Here is a 27,546-nt window from a genome sequence, read left to right as displayed (position 1 = left end):
GGTAACGAGATTCAAACTATCCAGACAAGCACGAAAAACTATCTCTTGAGCTCTCGCAGAATGAGAAAAGTGCCTGGACATCTCAGGCCGATACCAGTGGGACTCTAAGCATTCAGAATTAAAATCGCCCATGACCAAAAAGGAAACATTAGGTAACAGTGTGACTCAAATACATTAATAATGGATGACATAAAATCTATCAGAGGTCGATGCAGGATTAAAATAGACATTCAAAACAATTAAGACTCTTAAAACTTTATCAAAAGGGTCAAACCACATTATTTTACATCCTAAGATGTCAGAGTGGCTTATACAGAGATCTTCAGTTAAAGAATGCCCCAAATTTAGCAGACATTCAGCTTCTGCAACCACTAGGCTGTAAATAAGCTTGGAATAAAAGCCAATTTTGACCCAGTCCACACGCCTAAAGTCAAGAGGGAGACCAGTCGTATGTCACGTGGCGGCTCAGTCTCTGAGGGGAGACATCGTTAGATGGATTTTGTGCAGCCAACTGCATGTTAATTTTTAAGGGTTCTCGAGGGTTAAGGTCTGGTCCGCCATCTCCCCCCCCCTCCCCGCCCCCCCAAATAGGTCCCTTTTGAAATATCCCGTGGCCAATCTTCAGTTAAAGAATGTCCGAAATTTAGCAGACATTCAGCCTCCGCAACCACTAGGTTGTAAATAAGCTTGGAATAAAAGCCAATTTTGACCGAGTCAACACATCTAAAGTCCAGAAAGAAGATCCTGGCAATATCCTTTGAACAAAGTAGTTGTAGGCCGGTTATTCGACCAAATAATGCTAAGATATATGGACGATTTAGCGTGTAAAGCTTTTTAACACGGAAGGTGCGACTCGGACACAAATAGCTCAATTGATCCCCCTTAATCGGGACCAGACCTAACGGCACGAGCGCCTGAGTGTCATGTACATGCTAACCCATAAACATATTAATCGATCTTTACAGCCTCATACATACACTTTATATACATCCGCATTCCCAAACATTTACCCACATCTCCATGTCTATGCCCAAACGAGTGCATCTCTGCAACAGGAACAACAAAATGAATATAGTTTCATTTTTTTTTTAAATCCAATTCAAATTAAGAATCCATACCAAAAAGCATAGCTACATTGTAGATCTGTCAATGGAGCTGTGGATATATGCACACTAATATAAAACCACGCACACAAGGTCTCTCTCCAGACCAAAGGCAACATAATAAAGATCTTTCCCCCTTTCTAGGCCATTAGCAATGATTTCTAATGACTTCAGACAGGCGATTCTGATATTCTTAAATATTTTTTTTCTGTGTACAAGACCTGGGAAATTGATGAGCAACAGGAAATACACAATTGTTTTATCCCATCTACTGTTTAAAAGAAATATTTTTAGAAATCACTGGAGAAATACATGCATACGTGTATTCTTTTCCTTCTATAGAATTTACTTCTGTTAAGTGGTAGCACTGAGGTCCTATTAATCGTAACCTATACCGAGATATTATCCACACTTGGTATACCCATAGGTCAAGGTCTGCAAGATGGTGAGGTGACCAAAGTGTTCATTTGACTGCATTAAGCAAATTAAGGTTGAAAATCAAAGCAACCTGATAGAGCAGAGCACTGATATTGCACATCTGCTTTTTTCATTGAAGGGTATAATTTAATTACATAAAATTGATAGAAAATACATCACTTGTCCACCATTCTAAGGAAGTCGGAAATACATACTGTGTAAATAATGTATACTTGTATAACATCTTCGATGTTGATATTCTGCACCGACAATCGTTATTTCAGGTTTCGTACTGTTCCAAGGGGCATTGTTTTGTCTGTGCAGGCTATAGCAGATTTAGTACATCTGTAACTGTTAAAGTAGCTTTACAATGTGACTGTTGAGGAGGATATCATGCTCAAATCCCATTTAATGTTGTTGTTTTCTCATTTTACTGTTATGAGCAAATACATAATTATTTTCAGGTTTTTGTATCAATGGTACAACCAGGCCTCCTTTCTTTCAGACTCATGGGAAGTCCTGGCTATAGACATGACACCTGAACATTCTTTGAACAGAAAAATAGGAATAGAAAATGTGCCGGACACGCAAGTGCTGCTACATGCTTTTCTCCCCTATGCGATTTGGCTATTGCCTCTATCTCAGTTCTTCTCTTCCTCATCGTATTGTGGCTCAATGTCCTTTTCTTATGCGTATGTAGCATTTATGTTAACTTTTCAACAGTCTGCAGCTGACAATCCAGGCAGCTGGCTTCTCATTTTATTTCCTTTTCTCCACTTGCTCTATTGATGGACAGACGTTAAACAATTCAGTGTATGCAAGTCTTAGTTTTACAAAGTTGACCATTGGCTAGATAAGGTACGCTTCTTACAACCGTTGAACAGATCAGTGGAACCACACTCCTTTTTCTGACAGGAGGGGTGAGGAAGGGAAGGGAATCTTATTTTCCATGTGCATGGTTTCAGTTTTCAATTTTGCCCTCACTTTCTGAGCATGGTCACCTGCTATTTTATGGACATAAAAAGATTATGCTCCACCTATTAGAATTTCTACGCAGTAACATATTCCCATAACATTCAAACGAGGGTTCTAAACTACCTAGCCAGTACAAATGAATCCACATGATGGCACCCGTTCTGGTAGTTCCTAGTTTCCATCCTCCAGCATAACACACTACCAAGCCTCTCTATATGCGTGTCTCAGGTACAAATGTTAGGTTCTGTTTGAGGATTGTTTTTTTTTTAGAGTGCTCAACCCCCTGGAGGTCTTGTGGAGACTAGTGATACTGGTGAACCAATGAATGGAATACAGGAACTAAGCAAACAGCCATGTCTTCCAGGATCTCATAGAGGCCAGGAGGATTAGAGATGGAGGTGCCCTGCTTGACCTGTATTAGGACATGGGTCACTACCAATTTTTTAAAAGTTTTTTTAAAACAGAATGCCTAACAATCCCAATTTATCAAATCAAGTGCTAGTAAGTGCATTAACGTCCAGATCAAATGTCTAGTCAATTTTAATACCATGAAACGGGGGCAGGATAAATGTCCATCAAAGAACACCTAAAAGAGGGCACTAGTAGATTTGCACTTCCCTTAATAATATGTGCACCAGTTTTATCTGAGTTGGGTTAGAGAGCACAATGCAAATATCCAACCTTCGATGGCCGCCAGACAGGATATTTGCTGAAGACACCTTATCTCCATTCCGCTTAATCAAAATCTGTGAATCGGTGTTGCTAGAGTAGATATTAAAGCCTAAGAAAGTTAGGAGTCTGGCTAATGGATAAAGTATAAATATGGAGCAAGATTGGAGAGATTCAGTCAAGATGAATCCCGCAAGACAGAGGGCACTGGGTGATGAGGTGAAGTTGAGAATTGTTAGACTGAGGTCTGGCAATGAGGAAAGAACGAAATCAGACATGGGCATAACCACTGATGCCAGCCCACTGTCATCTAAGCAGCAGCAAATAATCCACATTGTCAAACACAACTGAGAAACCTAACGGCCATCGCAGCACTGCCATCGACCAGATCAGAGATTATTAAGGGCGAACAGCAGTGCACCTCGCTGGATGCAAGCCCACCTATTTAGAGTCAAGAAAGCCAGAGGACTAAATAAGATTGTGCACCCTTTTGACTGCACACGCTTAGACTGTGGCTAAAATGGTATATGACCAATTCTTTTCAACTTGTGACTCCTATACCTTGTTTAAATGCACGGGTAATCTTCCTTGAAGTATGAGATTTATTAACTACATGTGTGATGGGTAAAAGTAAAATGGGTAGCTAGTGCTTAATTCCATTGAACGGGCAAGGATCTAGGGGAGGGCCACTCTTAATTTTCGATAACAAGTATCATGGCTCCAAAACACTCTAGATGCCCAAATAATTACTTGCATTCTAGACGGAATTACACATAACATTACATCCTTCATAATAGCAAAAACCTCTTGCAAGTATTTTAAAGTTGGAGTGACTGAAAGAAAGATAGCCTTTCTGAACAGAACGGTTTGAGAATAAATGTACATACTTCATAAGGTTCATAGTATGATAGCTGCCGTTTCCTTTTTGTATTTTTATTACGCGTTTTCAGCACTTTTAATTCAGGAGTAAATCACATTTGCTAGTTTAAGAGAAGACATTTTGATATGCACCCAAATAACATGATTACCCATAATATAAGCAATCTAGGTTCTAAACTCTGCATAAGCTGTATAAGGATTAGAGGTCCAATTAGCAGGTAATGATTTTGAAATAATTTTAGGAAATAAGGGGAAATCATAATTCTTTCGGTGAAGCAAGGGCATTAAAGAAGGACTAACGCTGTGTTGCAGTGGGGAAATAGCATGGTGAAGCTTTGTCTGTGCATGTATGCTGGAGTCCCCTTCTTCTCTATCGATTTTTGCTGCGCAAAGAATGTTTAATAGACTGTGTTAAAAATATGATATCCAGAATTCTGGAGAAAGGAGGACTAAGGCCTGCCAGAACAAGTTCCGGCGGTGAGTCACTTGCAATACTTTGAAGTATTAAGTTGGCTAATATATCAAGTTACACATCATTATTTGTTATAAAGTCTTTCAAATCCTAGTGATTTGTCAGCGGCTGATAGTTGAATGTGGCCTAAGAAGCTTTCTGTAATTAGATTTGAAGTGCCAACTGTCATTCAGTTCCAAAATGATGTACTCTTGAAAATAGCAGTAAACCTACACGTCAGTGAGCATGACCTGTTTGTGTGATGGTATGAGATGCAACAACAAATGTGGTCCCCATCAGTTAACCTGCTGCCAATAATGCCCCTGGGCTCAGGCCTTAATGCCCTGGGGCATTACCAGACCTGGTAATGCCCCCACCAGGAGTGGTTTATTGCTATTAACATTCTGACTTGTTTTACTGGGAAGGTAACAGGTCTTTCTTTTTTTTTAAAGCCGAGAGCATGTTTGCCTTCAAAACAAGATGTACGCAAAGGACTAGGTAGAAGAGAAATACACATAGGCAGGGAAAAATCAAGGCTGCAAAGTCAAAAGTGCACTTTTAAGGATAAAATCAATTTTCCCAAGTGGAAGGGGCAACTCTCAATTACCACTAGGCGACAGGTCATCATCAAGGAATTCCTAGCCTGGAGTCCACTGCCCATTGTTAAGAGTAGTTATTAGGGAGTGGGCTATATGCCATTTGAAACCCGATGGAGTGAGGGGCCCATAAGTGGTAAGTGTACTCGGTCTTCGAACTTTGATTCAGAAAACTACCACCCCAGATCAGAAGGATACACTCCAATAACTACGTTTGCCTTTCGTCCTGGTGCAGGGACTGCAGGTTCAGAGTTGGATTTCTTTATCGAGTTTGGGTCTTGCCAGCAGTGTTTCTGATCCCCTGATGCAGACGCGATTCCACAGATTCACCAGCTGGACTGGACAGACATCCCTTAAAGACAGCCACTGCAACTCAAACGACAAAGACTGACCGCCAGAGCCCCTCCAGGTAATGAAAGGTGACCCTGGGTAGGGCCATGCAGGATCAGTCTTGTTGACGGTAAGACAGGCTCCAGACGGGCCCCTCTTCACAAAAGAGAAGACCTGCCTGAAGGCAAGGAGGTACCTGAGCCACAAGTTGAAGATCTGCCAAGTGTCAGGCTTCTAGACGAGACAGTGTCCGTTGCAACAAGGATGCTTGTTCAGTCGATGCGGGTGCTCCAATGCCTTTTCTGAAGTCCCATCGATGGCAGGACAGGAGTGGTCAGGCTCACCAGTCTATGGGATGACGACACTGGCGAAGGTCTTCCCTGGTTGCTGAAGACGGTTCCGAGGATCCACAGTGGCTGGCTTTGACAATGCTTGTTTATTCCACCACAGTCTTTTGGCTTTTCTCTGCAGTATCTTCTTTCCTTGGAATCCTGGTTTCTGTGGCGACCTCCCAAACGGCTCCGAGTTCCTTCTTCTTAGCCAAAATCCAGGCTGTGGGCTGCACAGCCCTGCATTGAAATTGATCTGCACCTTTCAAACAGGTAGTGGCTGTCCAGTCATAGACAGCCAGCTGCCTATTCATAGGCAGCCAGCTTCCTCACATCTGCACAGCAACAAACATCCTCTTGCAGAAATGTCGGTTGGGGCGAGATGATCCCTCTACCAATAACAACCAGTTCCAGAGACCCAGAATTCTGACCAGGAATCCACTACTGGATCCTGCGAAAGTGCATTACCTTTTTTGGGAGTTTCCAAATTCAGAGGGCAGGAAGGTGGCCAAAAAGCAAGATGGCACAAGAGACAGGACTTGAAACACGAGGACCAGCTGTTTTTAATATATGTACTAAAAATGCCATTTTCACTGAGGTAACACAAATGTCGCTAGGTGAAATGTAAAAGGGATGCAGTATCCCAATAACGCTTCACTGAAGGTGGCTTGTCTTCAATCTCAAAATACAGGAAAATGTAAATGGGAGAAAAACTTTGTCTCCAATGGCAGCCTCGAGGCCAGACCTGTGCCCCCAAAACATGAGTTGAGCAGGTAAATGAAGCTAAACGGACCTCTCACAAACAAAACAGCCCGGATACCAATGCATTGACTAATATGCTCAGGATTCCATTGAAATCAGTGGATGGAAATTTGCTAAAAGGAAGCATTTCCCTAACGGGTGTTATCTGTGAAACAGTCACTTCGAGGGTGAGGGTTGCAGCAAGAGAGGAACACACATTATGAGGCAGTGCTGCTCCCATCTTGATAGATTAATTCTGCTTTTTGCTGAAAGGAATGGGACGGGGAGGAGGAAGAAAAGCAAGTAACTGTATTTCCATGACGCATACTGTTTGTAGCCGTGTTCGGCAGCAGGTTTTCTAAAACACCCTCTGCCTTCTAATTTTTCGCAAATATCAAAGCACATGTTTGAGTAAATCACTTTGACGATGTTTGTATTAAATCCTCTGCTGATTTAAATCACAGAATTTCTCTGGACCATATTTTTCGAATGCCATATTATTCAGTGAATGTCTTCACTGTAAACATGTGTGGCTTTGTCACTTAAAGGGGCACTTCCATGTTGAACAATATTCTTCCTTTAGTGAAGTCTAATATTGATAAATTGTCAAAGAACTGCAATCGGACAATAAAACACCCGTCAGAAACTCTTGTCTAACCTCGCAGGAAAACTGGAACCCTTGTTTTGCACCTTAACATGTGTGCTGTTACTAAACTGGGGTTATGCCTTTTTATAGTCAAAGCGGAACTGGCGGGTACTAGGTTTGAGAGTGTTTTGGTGGTGTAGGTTTATTACTATTTTTCAAGATGAAAATTCAATATCTGATCTGTAAGGTCGGAACTGTTAAGGTGTGTGTGTCAGAGGAACAGGCTTTCTTTTTTTTTATTTATGATGATATTCTTTGGTAATATTTAATATTTAATTTGATCAGACCTCACATCACAGTATATCAACTCTTGCCACCATTTCAATATTTTAAATTCATTAAATGAACAAACCTACATAATATAGTTGCATATTATTCCAGCTCAATCGATTTGAGTTTAAAGAAGTAACAGTAAATCGTACTTGGAGCGGCGGAAAATGTTAGTTACCATAGAAAATACACCCCCTCCAAAGTGTACTTGCTATTAGATTAAACTGTAAATAAAAACTATCACACAGCAAAAGGTAAGGTCCCTCAGGGATCACCACTATTATCTGTTGATGCCTGACCTTTGATTCTAGACACAATCCAACACGTGAAGGACAGCAAGCACATTGTGGTTTACCACAAAGGGCGTTATTTCAAAGTTTGGCTGTACCATGATGGCCGACTGTTGAAGCCGCGAGAGATTGAGCAGCAGATGCAGAGAATTCTGGATGACAAGTCTGAACCTCAGCCCGGAGAGGAGCATCTGGCAGCTCTCACAGCTGGAGATCGGTAAGTGCACATTTGGAAATGTGATAACCAAGGATTTAGAAGAATATAACACCTTATGTGCTCACTTCCATTAAATGCTATGGTCTTCTTACTGTTTAACGTGCATTATGAAGAGAAAGTATTGTATTTCTAAATGAGTACTAACCTTCTACTTAAACCTAGATATAGTGTGGGCTGGTGGCTAGGGTTGGTTGGCGTTTTGGAATTTTGGTGCAAAGTTGGGAGGGGATGGGAGTGATTGTAGTGGGAGGTTGAAGTGGGTGGAACGAGGTTGGATTGGGAGGTGTTGGAAATTGGTGGGGAGTTTGTGCTTTCACAGGGTGGGTAAGAGCTAGTTGCATTTACCCTAAATATGGGAAACTGAAATATGATGCAGGCAGAGGCCTCTGTGTGTAGAAAGTGTACATGTATAAGATCCATGAGTACGTGATTTGGTGACTGGGCACTGCTAATTTGTGTAAAGTTTGTGTTTTTCTTCTAAATTATCTAAAGTAGGTCTGTGGTCCTGTTGTCAACAAGCCTCACATGCACAGTGAGGTATGGGAATACTGATAGACAAATGGATCCTAGGTATGATGTCCTGGGAAGTTGGAAGGCCCTTGTACAAAATTCAACACATAATATTCCTATAAATGTTAATTCATATATTGTAACCATTTTTCTGATGCTTGTTAATCTGCTTAGAATCACATGCTGTGCATATACTCTGACATTCAGTGGTAACCACAGAGTATTGCATTGTCTTTAGAGAATTGAAAGGGGACGTCGACATGGGCGTGCCTGTAACACTATCCCTAACATGACGCTCGGTGTACCCAAAATCCCTCACGGGTCAAGGTCCCTCAGATTGTTTTTTTACGCCCAGTTAAATGGTCACCTTATGCAGAGCTCTTCTAGAGACATTGCTATATTGTTATATTTATCAACCTTTGGTCATTTTACCTTATCTGACCGTCCCTTCCCTCGACAGCTATTTCCTGATTTCCGCCAAAGCCTGCTTCTACAGACCTTTGGCAATTGATCCGGTCTGCGCTGCCGACCATGTGGCTGGGCCTTCTGGCTGGCCTACACAGTAGAGAGAGTGGGGTCGGGTGGACATTACCTTTTTAAGAATGCCTTTCTCTTTCCTCTTTGTTCCCTTGGACTTGTCACTGTTATTCCTGCGCTATGGACAGGACTCCATTTAGATTTTGTCCTTCATGCAAGGCAAAATTCCTGTGGAAAGACAACCCCCTTAAGTGTAATAGGTGTCTTCCCCTTAAACACAATGAGGTGGCCTTTGTGGCTTGTAAGCTCTTGCGTCCCAAAACCCAAAAGGAGCACTGTGTTCAGCGGTGGGCGGCCTATGTAATGTCGCAGGCAGAGAGTAGTTCCCCCGCCGCCGCAACCGCCAAGTGTGACGAAGGGTTTAGTGACGACCAGGACTCCAATTTGTAGGCCATTGACCTCACAGCTGAGCGCTCTCGCTCCGCGTCGTCCGGCCCCGGCCCCGCTAGGCACGACGTGAGTCCTGCTATGGAGACTGTACATTTCGGCGACAAGGACACATTCTTCCCACACTAAAGACACAACCCCCGGTCGGTCTTTGACGAAACAGTTGAAGCGTTCCATAGCACCAACGTGCACACCGGAATAGTTTGGCAGTGCCCGCTGATCCTCATGCTCGGCAGCCCTCCCCGCAACTGCAGGTGCGGCATGCGTCCAGGCAGTCTAAATCAAAGGGCGCTACGACCAATGTTCAATCGACTGTCGAGACGCAGAAGGCACTGATGCCGCACAAAGCCCCAGTTAGCAGAAAACAACCGTGCAACCGCCAGCCCAGTCCATACACTTTCCTGTTACACCAAGCATTACCGAAAGCATCGCTAAAATCGTTTCGGCAGCAAATCAAGAAAAACAGTCGAAGGACTCGTCAAAACCTAAGGATAAACCTAAGGACTTGTCAAAACCAAAAGATAGGCCTAGGGACTTGTCGAAACCTAGATGGGCCGAAGGACGCGTCTGAAGACACGCCACAAACATCAGAACCTCAGACTTCACAGAGAGCTGTATGTCTCTTTCTTCGACGTTAAATGAAAAATCTCGACATTGTAGAGAAGATCAGCTAGAAGAGCCTTTTCCACTCCTAAACTCCAACTGGCTCCTCATTATGGACCAGGGAGAAGTGTGAGGGGTGTATGAATAGGTTAGAGAGATTTGTGGATTTCTCAAGAAGTTCACACCCAAAAGGCCTCGAGAAGAGAGCCATTTTACTCCTGTGGCAAAATTTTAAAGACCTTTCATTCCTTTCAGGAGGAAGAGTCTTATGACCTCACTGACGATGAGATCCCTTTGGGGATCCTGTGGGTGATCCCATTGACCCCACAGAGGGTTGGGAAGATGGCCAGCCAGTCAGTCGACCCTCAGCCTTGGGCATCACCAACTGCAGCACCGGAACCTGAGGCCCATGCATGGATTCCCCCCTACCACACCTGCTCGACAGCCTCCCCAGTTGACGACCAGATGGTGTTTAATCTTAAGGAGGGCAGTGGAACAGTTCCAGATTGCTACTCAGGAAGCTGTACCAAAGGCTTATTTTGTCGGAGATCTTAAAAGAAAAGCCACCTGCCAGCCAAGCTATTCCATTGCTAAATTCAATCAAAAACGCTTGGCTCCTTCATTGTTGACCCCTGCCCTTACAAGGGTTGTCAATCCGAGAGTCAAACTGTTTCGCCCTTCCCCTTATGATCCCCTCTACATCAGGGGACATGCTACTCCAGATTCCCTGGTGGGAACCACAACCAGAAAAAGGGCGAGGGTCCCCCTGTCCACCGGGGAAGCGCCCCCTGACAAGGAGTGCAACAGGTTATATGCACTGGGGAAAAGAGTCACAACTGCTGCAGCATTTTCCACTCACATAGGTAACAACACCACTTTGTTGGCTAGCTATTCAGACATACAATGGAATATGCTACAAGAGGGCCTTCAAGAATTCCCTGAACCGTTGCAGGCTTGCCTGCTTTCCATTGTAACTGAGGGCAAACAGGTTAATCACAGTATTCTCAAAAATATTTTGGATGCTGCAGAAACAGCTGGCAGGACCTTAGCACAAGGTGCATGTCTGGCTACGCAACTCTGGTTTCAAACCAGAAACCCAAGCTTTATTGATAAATAAGCTGGTGAAGGAGACCAACTTATTTGGGAAAGCTGTTGATGAGGTGCTTTAAACCGCTAAGAAGCAACACGTCACCCTGGATCAAATCTCCCAGAGGCCTTTCTGAAGAAGAGGGGGCGGTTCTCGACGTTACTTTCGTGGCCAATCTCGCTCCCCTCACAACCAATACGGCTCTGGAAATAAATGGTCCTCGCCTCGGTACCAGCTATGCCTCCCCGTATCCCCAAGAGGTCAATGACGTGGAAAAGGAAGGGGCCTGGAATTCCACCCCTAGAGGCTCCCCAGCTTCAGGTCAGAAATTACCAGCAGATATGGGTCCCCTCCCATGCTTCCCTGGTCGGGGGCCGACTACCATCATTTCTTCAAGCATGGGAGGGGATAACAGACCAGTGGGTACTCCAGACGATAGCCCATGGGTACTGCATAGAATTCTTCCAGACCCCCCAATTCAGACCTCCACGATCAAGATGCCTGACGCTGGAACACCTGCGCATCCTGCTGCAAGAGGTTGAGATCCTGCAGGAAAAGGGCGCCATAGAAGTTGTACCTCTTCTACAGGTAAATGGCATTTATTCAGTGTACTTCCTTGTACCCAAAAGGATCTCACCATGCACCCTGTACTAGATTTGCGCCCAGCGAACACATATGGAAAACCTCAAAAGTTTTGTATGGTCACTCTGCAGGAAGTAATTCCCCTGCTCACACAGGGAGATTACCATGGCAACATTGGACATGAAAGATGCATACTTTCATATTTCAATGTTGCCAGCGCACAGAAAATACCTCAGATTCATGATAAAGACAAATGCGATCAGTTCAAATTACTACCCTTCGGCATTGCCTCAGCACAGAGGGTATTTACAAAGGTACTGGCAGTGGCAGCGGCACACCTGCGCGGGCTATCCACCCCAGTTTATCTTTACCTCGACAAATGGCTCATAACAGGGGATTCCTACGGAACATGCCTGTCAAACACTCAAAAGACGATAAACTTCTTATTCAGCCTGGTATTCTCCATCAACGAGAAGAAATCCAGCTTAGACCCCAGTCAAGTCAAGCAGTTCCTAGGGGCTCTAATTTGAACAAAGGACTGCCTCATCTTCCCATCCTACGAGAAGGTCCAAAACATGTTGTTTCAAATCCCTCAATATGTAGCCAGTCGGGAGGTGACAGTACGCAAGGCTATATGACTTAGCAATGTGATGGCGTCATGCATTTATTTGGTTCCACACGCGCGGTTGCGCATGCGTCCAATGCAAGAGTGGCTCAACAGCCAGTGGTGTCAGGCCATCGGACAATGGGACGATCTAGTGATTGTCTTGCCAGCCCTCATTCTCTCTGCAGTGGTGGTTGAGGGAAAACCTCTTGAAGGGAAAGTCCTTCACCATCCCCGCAGTAGAAGCCACTCTCATGACAGACGCATCTCTCACGGGGTTGGAGGATCACTATTTCCAGCAGACGGCGCACAGCATTTAGTCCTCAGAAGTAGCATCCAACCACATAAATCTGTTGGAGCTGTTAGCAATATTCAAAGCTCTGAAAGCCTTTCAGACACAACTGCAGGGAAAGATGGTCCTGATCCTTACAGACAGCACCACGGCCATGTACTATCTGAACAAACAAGGGGGCATTCTCTCTCCGGGGCTGTCCAAACTGTCCCTGAACATTTGGAACTGGGCTCTCAAACACATGTTCCTGTTGTCACAACATGTTCCAGGGGAACTCAATCTTCTGGCAGACGTACTCAGCAGAGATTTCCCTCTACCCAGGGAGTACGAATGGCGAATACAAGAAGACATTGTCTCCAACGTTTTCGCAGAATGGGGCTTCCCAGACATCGACCTGTTTGCAACTCTGGAGAATGCTCAATGACAACATTACGCCTCCAGGTACCCTCCGAACCGCTCCAAGGGGAACGGTCTCTGGATCACATGGTCAGGGAAATGTGTTTACGTTTTTCCCCCCTGACTCCCCTACTCAACAAGATCGTGCACAAAATGCACCAGGAACCAATCGCTATGATATTGGTGGCCCCAATGTGGGCTCGCCAACCCTGGTTCGCTCACCTGATGGAGAAGTCTCTCTCTCCCCCAGTGAAACTACCCTGCCCATACAACATGTTATCTCAGGATAGAGGAGAAACACTTCACCCGTGCCTGCAAACTCTGAATTTAGCGGCCTGGCTCCTGAGGTTATAGAGTTCGGACACCTCCAACTCCCTCAGAGATGCATGGACATACTCAGAGAGGCTAGGAAACCTAACACCAGATATTGCTACTCCAGGTGGAAGTGCTTTATCATGAGCATCAATCCCATTGACTGCTCTCCTACCCACATTGTATTGTAACCGACTCATTTACTAGACTCGGGCCTGGTTTTTAAACTCGCTAAAGGTTCACTTAGCTGCTCTTTCAGCCTACACTATGTCAGAACAGAAAGTATTGTGGTGGAAGGTACCAAGGCTTTTATGGAGGGAGTAAAAATAATTCACCCCCCCCCCCCCGTTTCTAACCTGGCTCCCGATGGGACCTAAATGCCGTATTGACTAGATTTATGGGGTCTCCTTTCGAGCCCATGCATAAAGCAAGTCTTAAGGATCTTACCTACAAGACCGCCTTCTTAATAGCTATCACTTCCATAAGAAGAGTCGGTGAACTACAAGCCCTCCGTTCTAGACCACTTTGTTACAGTTCAGAGGTTATGCGCACTCACCCTAGGTTTGCGCCTAAATTAATTTCAAGTTCCATGTGAACCAATCCATAGAACTACCAACCTTCCATAAACCCTCCAACGTGGTGGAAAGAAGCCTGCACACACTAGATATACGAAGGGCAGTCATGTTTTACCTGGAAAGAACTTGACCACTAAAAAAGAGAAACCAGTTTTTTGTTTCAGTGGCAGTGGGTAGAGGGGCAGACCCTGTCTACAAATCTACTATCTCAAGGTGGATTGTCAAATAACTGCCCTTCAAGCCTAGAGCACACGATACTCGAGGCACGGGAGATTCCATAGCATTCATTGCAAATGTTCCCCTAGAACCTGGAGTTCTGTACACACATTTACAAAACCCTATTGCCTAGACACTTACTCTAGGTCTGATTCCCAGGTGGGACAAGCAGTTTTAAGACATATTTTCACTACTGTTCCTTCTCACAACCCACTTCCAACTCCGGGTACTGCTCGCTAGTCTATGCACAGTATGTGATTCTAAGCAAATTAACAAGCATCAGAAGACCTGCATTACTTACCGTAAAAGCATTTCTGATTATTGTATCTGCTTAGATTCACATGCGCCCACCCTTCCTCCCTGCTCGGATGGAAGGAACATAGACGTTCTACTGCTTTTTTCTCTTTTCTGTACTCACATACGATAGTCATAAGGCTCCCTCACGGCAGAAAAAATACAACCGGAGGGGCCTCGACGGGTGGGGGATTTTGGGTGCACTACACGTCACGGATAGTGTTACAGGCACGCCCATTTCAACGTCCCCTTTCGATTCTCGAAAGACCAGATGCAATACTCTGCGGTTACCACTGGATGTCGGACTATATGCACTGCATGTCAATCTAAGCAGATAAAATCATCAGAAATGCTTTTACGGTAAGTAATGCATGTCATTCCAATTTTCCAAACATTTCATATATTCAATCTTCTTGGTGACTGTTGTATAACTCAAAAGAGGTTCTTTGTTTCCGGACGCGCATGAGGGTCATAGCTTGTCCAATGCATTTCAGTCTTTTGACTATCTTCAGGGACTCCATTCTGGCCGCTGTCATGGTAAAAATTGAGTTGTTTGTCCTCTCGAGTTCTGGTAAGGATGCAGCTTACTTGCTGAGGATCCTTAATTTTGATCCTGTTCTTGGTATATGGAGTGTAATCTCCTATATATGGTGGCTCTGGCCACAGTGCCTTTGTGCAGCCATCTGACATTGGAGGGATCGCTCTTAAGGATCCCCGGCCAAGTTGGCTGCATGTGTACCAGAACACCAAAGGACAAACCACTCCATTTTTACCACAACACAGTGGTCAGAATAGAGTCCCTAAAGATGGTCAAAAGACTGAAATGCATTGGTCAAGCTTTGAGCCACATGTCTCTTTGGAAATGAAACACTTCTTTTAAGTTATACAACAGTCGCCAAGAAGATTGAATATATGAAATGTTTGGAAAATTGGAATGAATTGTTACAATATATTTATTTATAGGAATATTATGTGTTGAATTTCACACAAGGTCCTTCCAACTTCCCAGGACATCATACCTAGGATCCATGTGTCCATTTATAATATCCATACATAACTAGGATTTGTTTAATAATATGAGCTTTTTTTGTCATCAACATTTCTTTTTCATTCAGAAGTTTGGATTATATGTTTTCTTTGAATTATGACTGAGGAGGTTATATCATGTAAAGTAGAATTGTAGACAAATAATATATTTTGTTGCAGAGTACCTTGGGCGAAATCTCGCAAGGCCCATTTTGCAAATGGGAAGAATAAGCAGTCATTGGACGCTGTGGAAAAATCAGCTTTCTTTGTAACTCTGGATGAAACGGAACAGGGCTACAACAAAGAAGATCCAGGGACCTCGTTGGATAGCTATGCCAAATCTCTACTGCATGGCAAATGTTATGATAGGTATGATTCTTCTTTCAGTAATGTAACTGGTTGGGAATGTTATGAATGCATAGGATGGGCTATCATTGCAAACGCCGAAAAAAGCCCTAGATTCTGGTCATAATTTCCTACCAGAAGTTTTGTCTACATGGTTCAAACCATTGAGTATCCAGTGTACAGAGAGTGACTGGATTTTCCCAGGACCCCAGCATGCAAAGGACTGATATGATGCTTAATCTCATCATGACGCTTGACTACAACTGTGGTGCGTGAACCTCCAGCCTCCTACCTATGGCCGGCGGCAAGAGGATTTATTTATTTATTGATATAATTGGATATTTGTAAGTTTCCTATACCACAAATGGTGTTTCACAGTGCCACAAGGGGAAAAAAGGCAGGGGGTGGCTGGGGGGGAGGGGAGTGGCGGAGGGGCCAAGGGAGAAAGATAACGAAACCGGTCCTACTAGGCCTTGTGACATTCGGATCGTGCAAGTGCTGTAACAGGGGGCGTGCCGTACTGCGCAAATGCGAAAGAGCTGTGGTGGGAAGCGAAGTGCAGGGTAAGAGTACAAAGTGCAAGTGAAATGGAGGGGTGTAGTGGGGAAGGAAGAGGGCCACGGGGACTAAGCAAAAGCTCAAGGGAGACCAGGAGGGCAAGTGTAATAATGTATACTGTGTCTTAAATACTGGAACCACTTATTTGTGATCAAGAGCACACAGACTTAATGATTCAGATTCTTTTTTTTTTACTTTCAACAAGAAAATGGGCTTTCCTTATGCTTGCAGGTTGTTGGTTGCAATAGAGTGGGACACTCCTAGTTTTTTTCTGTCAATCCTGAAAGGTTTGTGTTATTGAAGTCAAATATCAGGTACCAATTGTTTTGTTGAGCACCTTGTCATCTCCTTATTTACAGGTCATTGCTAGCTTTAGCAAGGTGATACTTTGAGAGTTCCATTGTGTGGAACTGGAGCAAAACCTTTATCTTTCAGCAAAATCCCCTGAAATATCATTGTAGTAGTAGTAACAAAACTTTATTCGGCATAAAACCATAAAGTTCATAAAAACAATTACTATTGCAGACATTTGATAAGCATAACAATTTTAAAACAAATAAAAACAACAAATAGTTAATAATGCGTTAAAAAACGTAATATTAAAGAGATACAAATTCAAGGTAGGAGGGACCTGGGAAGCAGAGGGGAGAGCAAGTGTGCAGCACCACAATGTCCGCATCACTATATAGTATTATTATTATTATCATTTAGCTTGGCTATAATTAACTAGAAGTGGCAATGGATTTAGCCCTACGTAGCCATGCATGATGAATAGAGCGAGCCACACAGCGTGCTGTATAGGGATCTATACTTCCTTTACAAAGATTCAGTGCTTCTAGTCGGGAGCGTATGCTAGCATTCCCAACTATTGGTTTCAGGTAACCTATTCTCAATGGCCTTATCACATTGCAGAAAAACAGGAAATTAAAAATAGATTGATTGCCCACTCTACACAGGGGACACATTCCTGTCTCTTCTGGAGACCATGACTTAGTAAAGGAAGCTATATATAACAGGAAATTAAAAATAGATTGATTGCCCACTCTACACAGGGGACACATTCCTGTCTCTTCTGGAGACCATGACTTAGTAAAGGAAGCTATATATAACAGTCCCAGTCTAAAACTTTTTTAAAGTGCTCTAGTGTATGGCAGGTTTAATAATCAAGAGAGCATTCGAATCCCAAATCAGTTTAGGTAAGATACTTGGGGCCCAATTTAAGCATGCTGACCTTTTCTTCCATTTTCATCCTTGCCATAATGGCAGCTGTGCCCTTACTCCTAAGAGCAACAGCCTTATCAAGACCATGCAGATCCTCTCTCAGCCCTAGCTCATTCAAGGCAAGCAATGTTTTCTTTACATGGGCAACCCAAGGCACAATTTTGCCACTTCCAGGCTCAACAAATGCCCTGTATCCATCCAAAACCTGGGTACTCCACAATCTAATCCAATACCGTACTGGTTTAATAGAGATAAGCTCTCTTGTGGGACAAATGTTCACCTCAAGGGTTAGACGCATATTTGGGGAGCCCTTTGGGTTCATCAAAAGGTGCTTCAAGAAATTATTTTCAACACTTTTTAGGCACAAAGTATTTGCGGATCCCCAAAGCTCTGCCTTAAAAAGAGATGCAGGGATAGCTTGTTTACGGTACAACCAGTAGCTGGGGATACAGCGCTTCCCCCATGGCTGTTAAAGGAAGATCTTGTCACTCCGCTACATTTGTCTAGATTGGTACAGGCCTTTTCAATTTGTGCAGACCAATGAACGCTTTCGTGGAAGCTGACGCCCAGATAGTCGTACATGGGTACCTGTTAAATTTGCACCTATCCACAGTAATATTCAATGTAGACTGGCAAACTGTGTCAAATCAAAACCTTTGTTTTATCCACGTTCAGGTTCATCTCAAGTTCACTGCATTTTCTTAGCAAGACCGCCAGGGTAGCGTTAAGGCCTCTGGCAGAGGTGCACAGGAGTACAGTGTCATTTGTATAAAATAATGCAGGGAATTTGATCAACCCCATCTTCGGACAGTCCATACACTTTGTTAGGGAGAATTTTCATATCCTGTGCCAATACCCCTCAACGTGAGAGTCTCTCCCCCCCCTCCAACCTTCACCCCCCCGAAGCACGTTTTTGCTTCATTCCCTGAGTGAGTGGGACTTTTTACCACTCACTCTTTCTTTTTGCTCTGATATGGGAACCCTATTTTTCTGCTACTGTAATTCTTTTTACTTTTAATGGAGTTATGCTTTCCTCCATGTATTTCACTACAGGCATCTGTAATGGATTATTGCAGCACACGGCACCCTATGTGCAGTGTTGCTGCGGAGTCCCTTGGGTTTTCATTTTTATTTCTTCGTTTTTCCTGAGAACTACTGCTCTCCAGGCTAGCAGGATACTTCTTTAGCTTTTTTTTGTGGCATCAGTACACCCCACATTATGTGGAGTGCTGAGGGTCTACACAGTAACTCCTTTTCCACTGCTCCTGTAACTTTTATAGTTACAGCAACAGACAAACATAAATGGCTGGTGGCAGTGGATCACTTTTTCTACATTTTATTTGTTAGTTACTCGCAGGCTGTTTTCACAGCTGCAGTACAGCACCAATGGGTGACCATGTCCCTATAATGTCCCCAGTCATCTTTTATCACCATTTTACATTTGTGTGTCCCTGCTTGGCCCTTCTACCATTCCAGGTGGGGATGGGTGTTAGGGAGAATTCTCATAAATGTGCTAATTCCCTTCACCTTAGAGACCCCCAGTAACTTTGCTGGATTTTGAGGACTTGATTATTTTACCTGGAAAGAGTGTGAGCCTTTTTTTCCAGTCTTTTCATGTATTTTGATGTATTTTTATTCTTGTGTTCTTTGATTATGGAGTTTTAGGCCACTCCATAGGCATCATCTTTTCATGTGTGTTACACAGCACCCTCACTGAGTAACACAGGGAAGCCTTTTTAGGCTTTCCCAAGGTTTAAATACCTTCTCTGGGATAAATGACTGTTTCCCAGAGAATGTAAGTTTAAATTGACTTTACTAGTCTTTTTAATTCCTAGACCCGGCACACACTATCTTCCTGTAGAGTGCTGGAGGTGTTACCTGGTATCCCCTGTGTCTAGAAACTCGTGTAGCAGTCCAATGCCACCCTTTCCTTTACAAATGGCTAACGGCAGTGGTTTTACAACAAACTACCATGATTTTGGTCCCGGTCTTCTTTTTTCGCCGTTTCTTTTTGGAAAGGTCCTTCTAGAGTTTCTCTGCATGCCAAACTAGGTATGGTCCCTTTGTTTCTACGCCTTTGGCGGGCTTCAGGACTGAAGACCGCCTCTGGCGCCCGATTGTCTGGGGTGGGCAGGAAGTGCGAGAGGTGCCCGAAACTCCCTGTGCTTAGTCTCCTGGGAGACCAAAATGCACTCTGGCGTGATTAACTGGCTGACTGTCCGGCAAGGACAGCCACCCTGCTGGGTGAGTGACAGCTAGGCTGGAATGAATGGGAGAAAACTGTTTAAAAGGTGAGTCTCTTGGACTGGAAAGCAGAGTCGACCACTGGATCGAACGAACACGAAGACGAGCTGGAAGAGGATGGCTACTGCAACTACTGGACCTTTGGTTTGCCTGGTGAAGTCCTGCTGCCGGTCCGAATCGCCAAGTTCATCTTGATGAAGAAGCCCTTCAAGGACGACTTCTTCCTTTTGAGTTGGTAGGACCAATCAACTCGTAAGCCACCTGGATACCATTCTCGGAGCTGGTTAGGATTAACCAGGGGAGAAGGACACCAGATTGTGTGCTTGACTACAGCTACTCGAACCGAAGATCTTCGATTTGCTAGCTTGTTTGACCTGTCCCCGTGCAATGCAGGAGTCCCCCGACGGCCTCCCTCTTGTCCCCATGACTGAGGCTCAGGAACAGTGAGATCTGCAGGAATTGCCAGGAACCAACGTCTTCAGCTGCATCTTTTCTCAATATTAAGGTACTGTGCCAACCCGGTTAAGAGAACTTACCTCTCACGGTGAAAGTAGTGAAACTTTGCCAACTTGCAGGCCTAATCAGCTTGTGACCCAACATATGATTCTTTTTCGTACACACTACTTGGGAGAACTTTGGCATAGACTTTACCGTTTACTACAAGAACTGCTCTTTCCTATCCAAGACGCTAGTCCATTGACTTTGGCCTACTGAACTGAATCAAGTCCTCTAGTGAACTACACTTATTTGCACTGCCTGAGAAAGTATGTGATCTATTTTATTAACGTGTGCCTTTGTATGCCTATTTAAAGTGCTTGAAATGCCATTTTGCTCCTATTTCAGGGGAGCCTAATTTACTCAAATGTATTGGTTTGGTACTGAAGTATATTTGTGTAGTTGCCTCCTTCTAGTGAATGTTTTCTAAATGTGCAATAAATTAATAAGTGTTTTACCAAGAAACCTGGAGTGTGTAAGTGTCTACTTGAACCACTGTGATTGTAAGACCTCTGTGTAACATGCTTGTACTGCTCACATTCCCTCTTGAGATAAACCTGGCTGCTCAGCTCGCTACCAAAATCTGTGTAGTACAGACTTATACCAAAGATTAGTTTTGCTTACACTTGACGTCCTAATTGTATGTGGTGGTCCCAGAGAGTACCGCATGCAATTCTGCCTAACAGTGTGTCCTCTTTGAGTTTTGCCTTTGGCGGGATCCCTTTGTGAAGTCTGCCAAGGCTCCAATGTGTCTGCTGAGGCAGGAAGTTAGGGAGTAGCACGAAACTTCTCTTGCCTTTGACTGAGGGTATGCCTGGCTGGAACCAATTTGAACTGGGTGGCTGGCTGCCCTGCAAGCACAGCGACCGGCAGGTGATTGACAGGTCCTTAGGACTGAATGAATGGGTTCCTGCATAAAAGGCAAGGCTTTTGGGAGGCCAGGTCGACCACTGGAACTGAAGCTGCTAGGAAGACGACGACCAGAGAAACCTGCAGCAGCTCCAGTAACCACAGAAACACTGCTGAAGTACCACTGCTGTCCTGACCCTGTTTTTGAATCAACAGCGAAGGTCTGCTAAGGATTACTTCCTCCTCTGGGCTGGTGGGCATAACCAGCCTGAAGACACACTTCAATTTGAGCCATCCCCTGACGTCCTGAGACCTTCCCGGGCTGCAGAATCCCAAAACCCGGGGTACTTCGACCATCTTGAAGTGCATTGCCTTGCCGTTGACAAATCTTGCTGGTACTTCAGTGGCAACCCTGTGGACCTCGAGGCACACATTTTCTCCTCAGACTCCCCTCACCAGAGTGCAGGACCGAGAAAAGATGATGATTCCAACTGGTGGTGATCGTTGGCTCCTGGTGCTGAGAAAAAGGAGCCAAAACCACGATCCAAAGCAGGATTAATAAGAATGTTTTGCTGTCGAGTCCCTCTCTCGACTACTGCTGCAGGAGCCCATCCAGGCTCCCTCCTTTTCTCACCATGACCAAGGACTAGGAGACCGGGTTTGAGGTCGTGCATCCAGAAGGCGTCCAGCTGCATCATCTTCACTCTCAAGGTACTGTGAGACTCTTGGTAAATTTACTGTAAGCAGTTTGTGCTGCTCCTTTGCTTTGGTAGCACTGTTTCTACCCATTTCCATTCACCCAGGCCTAACAGCCCCTGCCCATACAGGAAGGCTTCCCCTGAGCTCCTGTACTTTTTCCAAGAACAACTAACGTGTTACCTACCTGTGCTAAGAGGATTTGCATCAGAACTGCTGCATTCCTTTTGACTTGGCCATTGGTGGTTTCCTAACAGTAAATCTTCTAACCCTCTTGGATTGGACATTGCTAGTTTCCCTGCAAACCCTGAACTGAAGTATTGCTTTCCAGTTAGGGAAAAGACTGCCAAAACCTTACAAGAGTTGCTACAGTATTGCGTACCTGTGATTGTTGCTCTTCACATTCTTGATTTGACTTTTATAACCTAATAATGCAGAGTTAATTTAGATAAGTGCTTTTACTGATCTGACTGAAGTCACTCCGTGTGTGGATAGGAAAAGTACATAAAAATGTATACTCACCCGCTTTCTTATTATTCTAAATGTATGTTTGATGATGCTAGTGGATACATTTTTCCTTTAGTTTATAACTGCCTTGTGCATGTATATAATAAATCCCTATTTTGTATATAACTACAAGTGTGTAAGTGTTTCTTTGGGTCTATGTATGTTCTGATTTGTGTGTACTGATTTATAGCTCATATTCCTCCTCCTAAAATAAGATTTGCTGCTTTGCCACTCTACCAGCCTTGGGTGGTACCGGCCTATATTTGAGGTTTGGGCCCAGAAATCAAGGGATAGATCTTGTAAAGTCCAATCCCAATTGGACTTCGAAAAACCTACCTAATACACTCCTTGATCAATGAGGCTATTATTTATTCAATATATATGCTAAATAATAGCAAGGACACAGGCTTGTCTGACTCCTCGGAAAACAATAAAAGGTGCAGTCACCTCGCCAGTCAGGCTGTGTCACACCACCATTTATTGTCGGAATGTAATACCTGTAGAATAGTAACCAAATGGGGCGGTGCATTCTTTTTCTCCAAGATTTGCCAGAGGATATCTTGTGAGACCCCATCAAAAGCAGTTTTAAGGTCCACAAACGCAGCATACAACTTCATCCTAGCTAGCATCGTATATTTCTGGGCCAACAGAAACAGCTGGAAGCTTTGATCTAAAGTACTCTTACTTTCCTGAAACCCAGCCTGAAGGTCACTGATAATATTATTTTCATCAGCCCATGCTTGTAAGGGCGATAGAATAACCTTTAAAATGTTCCTGCGCTATCCAAAAGGAAAATAGGGCAGTAGTTAGCTGGTGAGTCCCTTCCCCCTTTTTATAAATCGGGACTATTCCACATGTTACCGCGTGTAAGGAAGGCATGATAACAGTGAAGACAGACGCAAGTGATCACAGTTCAAGGGTGTTTATTGATCGTCAATGGGCTGGTTGAACGCCCATCTAAATCTAAGGGTGGGAGCAAGCTACGACCATCAAATAATAACGCAGCCTTTTGGAGTCCTTTTCAAAATAAAAGGGACTATACTGATAAACCTATTGCCAATCCTTACTTCTAAATGCAAAAAGAAAAGTGTTCAAGAAATGATATGTCTGCATAGATGAGCAGTTGGCTTCCCTTCTTCACGTTTTCAGCACGGGACAAGGTGGCAAGCTCAAGCTTCGCACACACTCTGGCATCTCTGCCACAAGGATACAGTTCAAAGCATAGGTATCGGGGCCTTCTGCCAAAGTCTCTCTCCCAATAACATTCTCTTATTCCAGAGGGCCTGATGTAACAAACAAGCACCAAAGTTTCTTTCTTATCAGGAATTCCACATGCACAAGTTTCACAATTGTTCTCTCTTGTTTGGGCTCAGACCACGGATCTCCTTCCATCGGATTCAGACCCCTTTGAATCAAGAATCGAAGACTTTTGATTGTGTGTTGCGTTTTGCTTAAACCGTTACAGGACCACTTCGATACATTTCTCATTATACTCTGTTACTTTTGTTTCTGTGACTTCTTAGCTGGATACCTTACAGAGACCTACGATTGAGCACACGCACGGTGCCCGACCACACTGTCACTTGCATTTCACAGAAGTTCAAACATCCATAAACTATTAAGCTTTCCTCAAGTCTTTCATCGCATGCGGTGGCAATCTTTGTTCTTGCCCTCTTTATACAATGTTGCCGCTTGCAACCTTAATTTCAACACAGACCGGTCTTGCATTGGTCTCCCCAACGGCTGTGTTGATCTTCCTGCTGCTGCTTTGATCCTAGAGCCAAGGACAGTACCACGGCGGCTGCTGCTCCTCCCCAACTCGCTCAGCTGTGCAGGAGGGCCCTGGGTATTTCAGACACACAATGCAGGATTCTTCAGTCTGCTTTCCTGGCCTTACGCTTCTTTTGAAGGACTCTGGAAAGTAACGGTTTCTGGCCGGAAAGGGCAGGGGTATCTCCCTTCTTTCGCACCCTACTTGGTTTGCCCTCTTACTTCTCTCGTTCAGCTGCCGTTTGGAAAACACTGTTCCTTCATGTGCTTTGCCTCCCTCACAATGTGCTCTCGTACTCTGCCTTTTATCCCTGTGGGGAATTTTAATGGAAGTTGGGTGTGAGTGTTCACCAGTAATTGCCTGACCTTGCCGGACCATAGTAGTGGGACATGTCGGGTACATTGCTCGGGTGTGAGTCTGTTTTCTCCCAGAGCAAGCTGTCAGTGCAAAAATGTTTGTCAAGGGAACGGTGGGTCAGGGGGGGCAATCTTCCCACATATCCTACCGGGTTGGATGGGGTAAAGGTGTTACAGTGAAGGTGCCCAACTCCCCGAAGACCCCTCACCCAGGTTATCCTCCCTCACTGGTCCACCCCCAGGGTCTGGATCCAAAGGCGATGGCCCTGCCCTGGCCACCTTGGAGAAATCCACGGGGACTAGCGGGGTGAGGCACCTTCTGGTTTCTCACAAACGGGCACAGAATTAGATTTGATCACAGCATTTAAAATTCTGCAAAGGACAGGCCCCCATACATCTGACTGATCCTTGAATAGGTCGATAGAGACCTTATCTGAACCGGACGCATTTCCACTGTTTTGGGACCTTATGGCTTTGACCATTTCTTCCACACTAAACTGGAATCCTCCCACCATGGCAGTTTCTTCAGTATTTAACGTGGCTACGCTTGGTTGTGGATCCTGGTCTTTGCCATATAGGCCCGAGAAATGGTTCCATCAGGTGTCTGCCAGAATACGACACTGGAGAGTTATGTCCCTGTTAAGATCTTACCTAGAAGCCAACTTCCAGTAAGTGATATAGTCACCCTTTTCAAAAGCTTGTGTAAAATGGGTCCATTTAGATCTAACGCGTGCCTCTTTTTTAACAGCAATTATTATTTTATAGTTATGCCTGTGTTCGCGTAGAAAAAACTTCTTGACAACAGGGCCTAATCCTAAAGAAGCCATTACCTGTTCTTTTGCTTCTCTAGATTCTTCATCATACCATATATTTTATTAAGGACATTTTTTTTTTACTTTGCTTGGGGTATGAGTTGTGTGGCTATAACCTTTCAATAAGATTACCAAACTCTTTTATAATCTCATCAGAAGTGTGTTCACTACAGAGTTTTCCAAGGTTATCTAGAATAGAATTGTACATAGTATGTTTCAAATCCTGTTCAATCACTTTGGCCCACTTAACTGTCTTACTGGCATGCCCTGACAGGACAATCCCCTCCGCCTAGCTAGATGTCTTATCTGGTGGCCAAAAGTTCCATCAAAGCTAAATGGTACACACAAAGGTCTGTGGTTGCTGCCGTTTTTATTAGGTACTTTGCATCTACTCACCCTCTTCCAATCTTTGGCCGTGACCAGTATTATATAGTCAATGACTTCCATTAGGGATGATGTATGTCGGTTTAGCAGGGTGATCCGTTTCCAAATGGCCATTACAGGCCCTTAATTCCAGCCCACAAAGAGCACGAATCAGGTCCATGGCATAGCGATTTGTCCTTCTGGGAGTGATGGCCACCAAAGGATGAATACCCTGTGCTGCATCTCGATCCTCCTATATCCCTGCTAGTTCATTAATTGGCTCAAGCTGGAGGTTGAAATCTCCTGCAATCACAATGTGGGTTTTCAAGGGATCGGACGATACCCAGGATTTAACCAATTCCTGTATGTTTTTCCTACTATGGTCATCAAATTCGGCAAAGATGGCATATTGTAAATAAATAAATGCATTCCCCACTGAGCGTTGTGGATCTGCCAATTCTGTCTGTCGAGATCTAACTTCCCAATTTAATTTTGAATCCAACCATATAGGTAACTCTCTGTTGGGTTTACCATTTGCATCCTTTTTTAGCGGGTAACTAAAAAGATTGACGCCTGCAGATTCACCGACTCGATAGACCATGTCTCATGGAGGAGGATCAGTTGGAAACCTCTTACAAAGTCAATCCAACTTGGATTGTCCCAAGTGTTTATTAAGGCCTTTGATGTTCCATCAGAGCAACTTATTGTGTGAAGTATCAGTCAAAGGACTGGAAAGCTCCTGTCTCAGCCAGTCAACCTGTCTAGCCCCCTTTCCTGTTTTGGGTCAGTCTCCTTTGCCCATGTGCCAATTGAAAAAAAGCTCAATGGGCATGAGACGTCCTGGACCATACAATTCTGCCCTAATTCTCGCACAGCTTTCATTTCACGTTGTCCGAGTGCCTGGATTCTGATTGAAATTTTAGTGCCAGGTGGAGAATATGTTTGAAATTCAATTGAAAGCGGCCCCTCCACCAGGTTGCCGGATCGGAGGATAATTTGTATAGAGTCATCATAGCTCCTAGGCATTTGCACCCATTTACGGTTCACGATATCTTTGCTAATGATTAATAGGCAGTCTTTAATGTATGTAAACCAATAGATTAACTTTTTCTTGACTGGGTCCTGATCCTCAAAGATTTCCTGGGCCAATCTTGGGACATTAAACATGGTGTCAAGTGAGACTTCCCTTTTATTTAATTGTGCATCTCCTAACACCCTATCGTAATTATGAACAGGATATATATTCATCTCTTGTCAAACATAGATGGGTGTAGTTAGTTTAGATTGAGAGGGTGATACCTGAATTCTATGAAACGAAGGAAGAGCAGAGATCAAAAATTGTTGACACAAGGGGGATTATTGGCCTCAAAATGATGAATGGTGGCAACAATTGGCTCTGACCAAGAAGGTATTATCTGGCTTCGAACAAGCAGAGGTGCTGCAGAATTAATATTAGGGGTCAATGGAGATTGAGTGGATCGGGGGCAAGAAAGTGCAGTGAGCATATTTTCTGAGGCTTGTGGAATCTGTTTAGATCACATGCTATGCATAGGCTGACCTCTAGTGGTAGCTGCTGAGTATTACAGTTTTTGTTTTCAAAACTCTAAAAGGGACCTCGATAGGGCGTGCCAGTAGTAATATCCCTAGTGTGACGTCTACTGTACCCATGGTCCTTCAAGCATCGGGGTCCCTCTGATTGTTTTTTCCACAATCATAGCTGGACACATCAGAGTTCCTTCTTGGTTGATGCCATTATTTAGAAAAGTTTAATTCTAGTATTTCTTTCTGTCCTTTCGATATGAGTTTACCGCAAGATCTTCGGCAACGGCTTTCAAGGACATGTTTCAATCGTCGACAACAGCAACACCCGTCTCGACGATCCCTTATCTACGGCCTCTCAAGGCCTCATTGGGCCTCAGCTCTGCACAGTAGGCAGAGCGGGGGAGGTTCATATTCTAGTCTCATTAAGAGAGTATATATTCCCCTTTACTCCCA

At 44.1% G+C, this 27,546-nt stretch overlaps 1 protein-coding gene across 5 annotated transcripts in view; it reads left to right on the top strand.

The window, feature by feature from the left end:
* CPT1A (carnitine palmitoyltransferase 1A) overlaps positions 1-27,546 on the top strand; it is a 634,145-nt gene that overhangs the window by 337,546 nt on the left and 269,053 nt on the right. For all 5 annotated transcript variants that reach the window (XM_069624124.1, XM_069624123.1, XM_069624122.1 and 2 more), the window contains exons 10-11: positions 7,718-7,913; positions 15,515-15,703. In XM_069624124.1, the coding sequence (XP_069480225.1) occupies positions 7,718-7,913; positions 15,515-15,703 (385 nt within the window). The remainder of the gene's footprint in view (positions 1-7,717; positions 7,914-15,514; positions 15,704-27,546) is intronic.

Source organism: Ambystoma mexicanum, chromosome 11 (genome assembly GCF_040938575.1).
Source record: "Ambystoma mexicanum isolate Mex_15411 chromosome 11, UKY_AmexF1_1, whole genome shotgun sequence".
NCBI lineage: Eukaryota > Metazoa > Chordata > Amphibia > Caudata > Ambystomatidae > Ambystoma > Ambystoma mexicanum.
The sequence above is the reverse complement of the archived record's forward strand: the minus strand, read 5'-3'. Positions and strand labels throughout refer to the sequence as shown.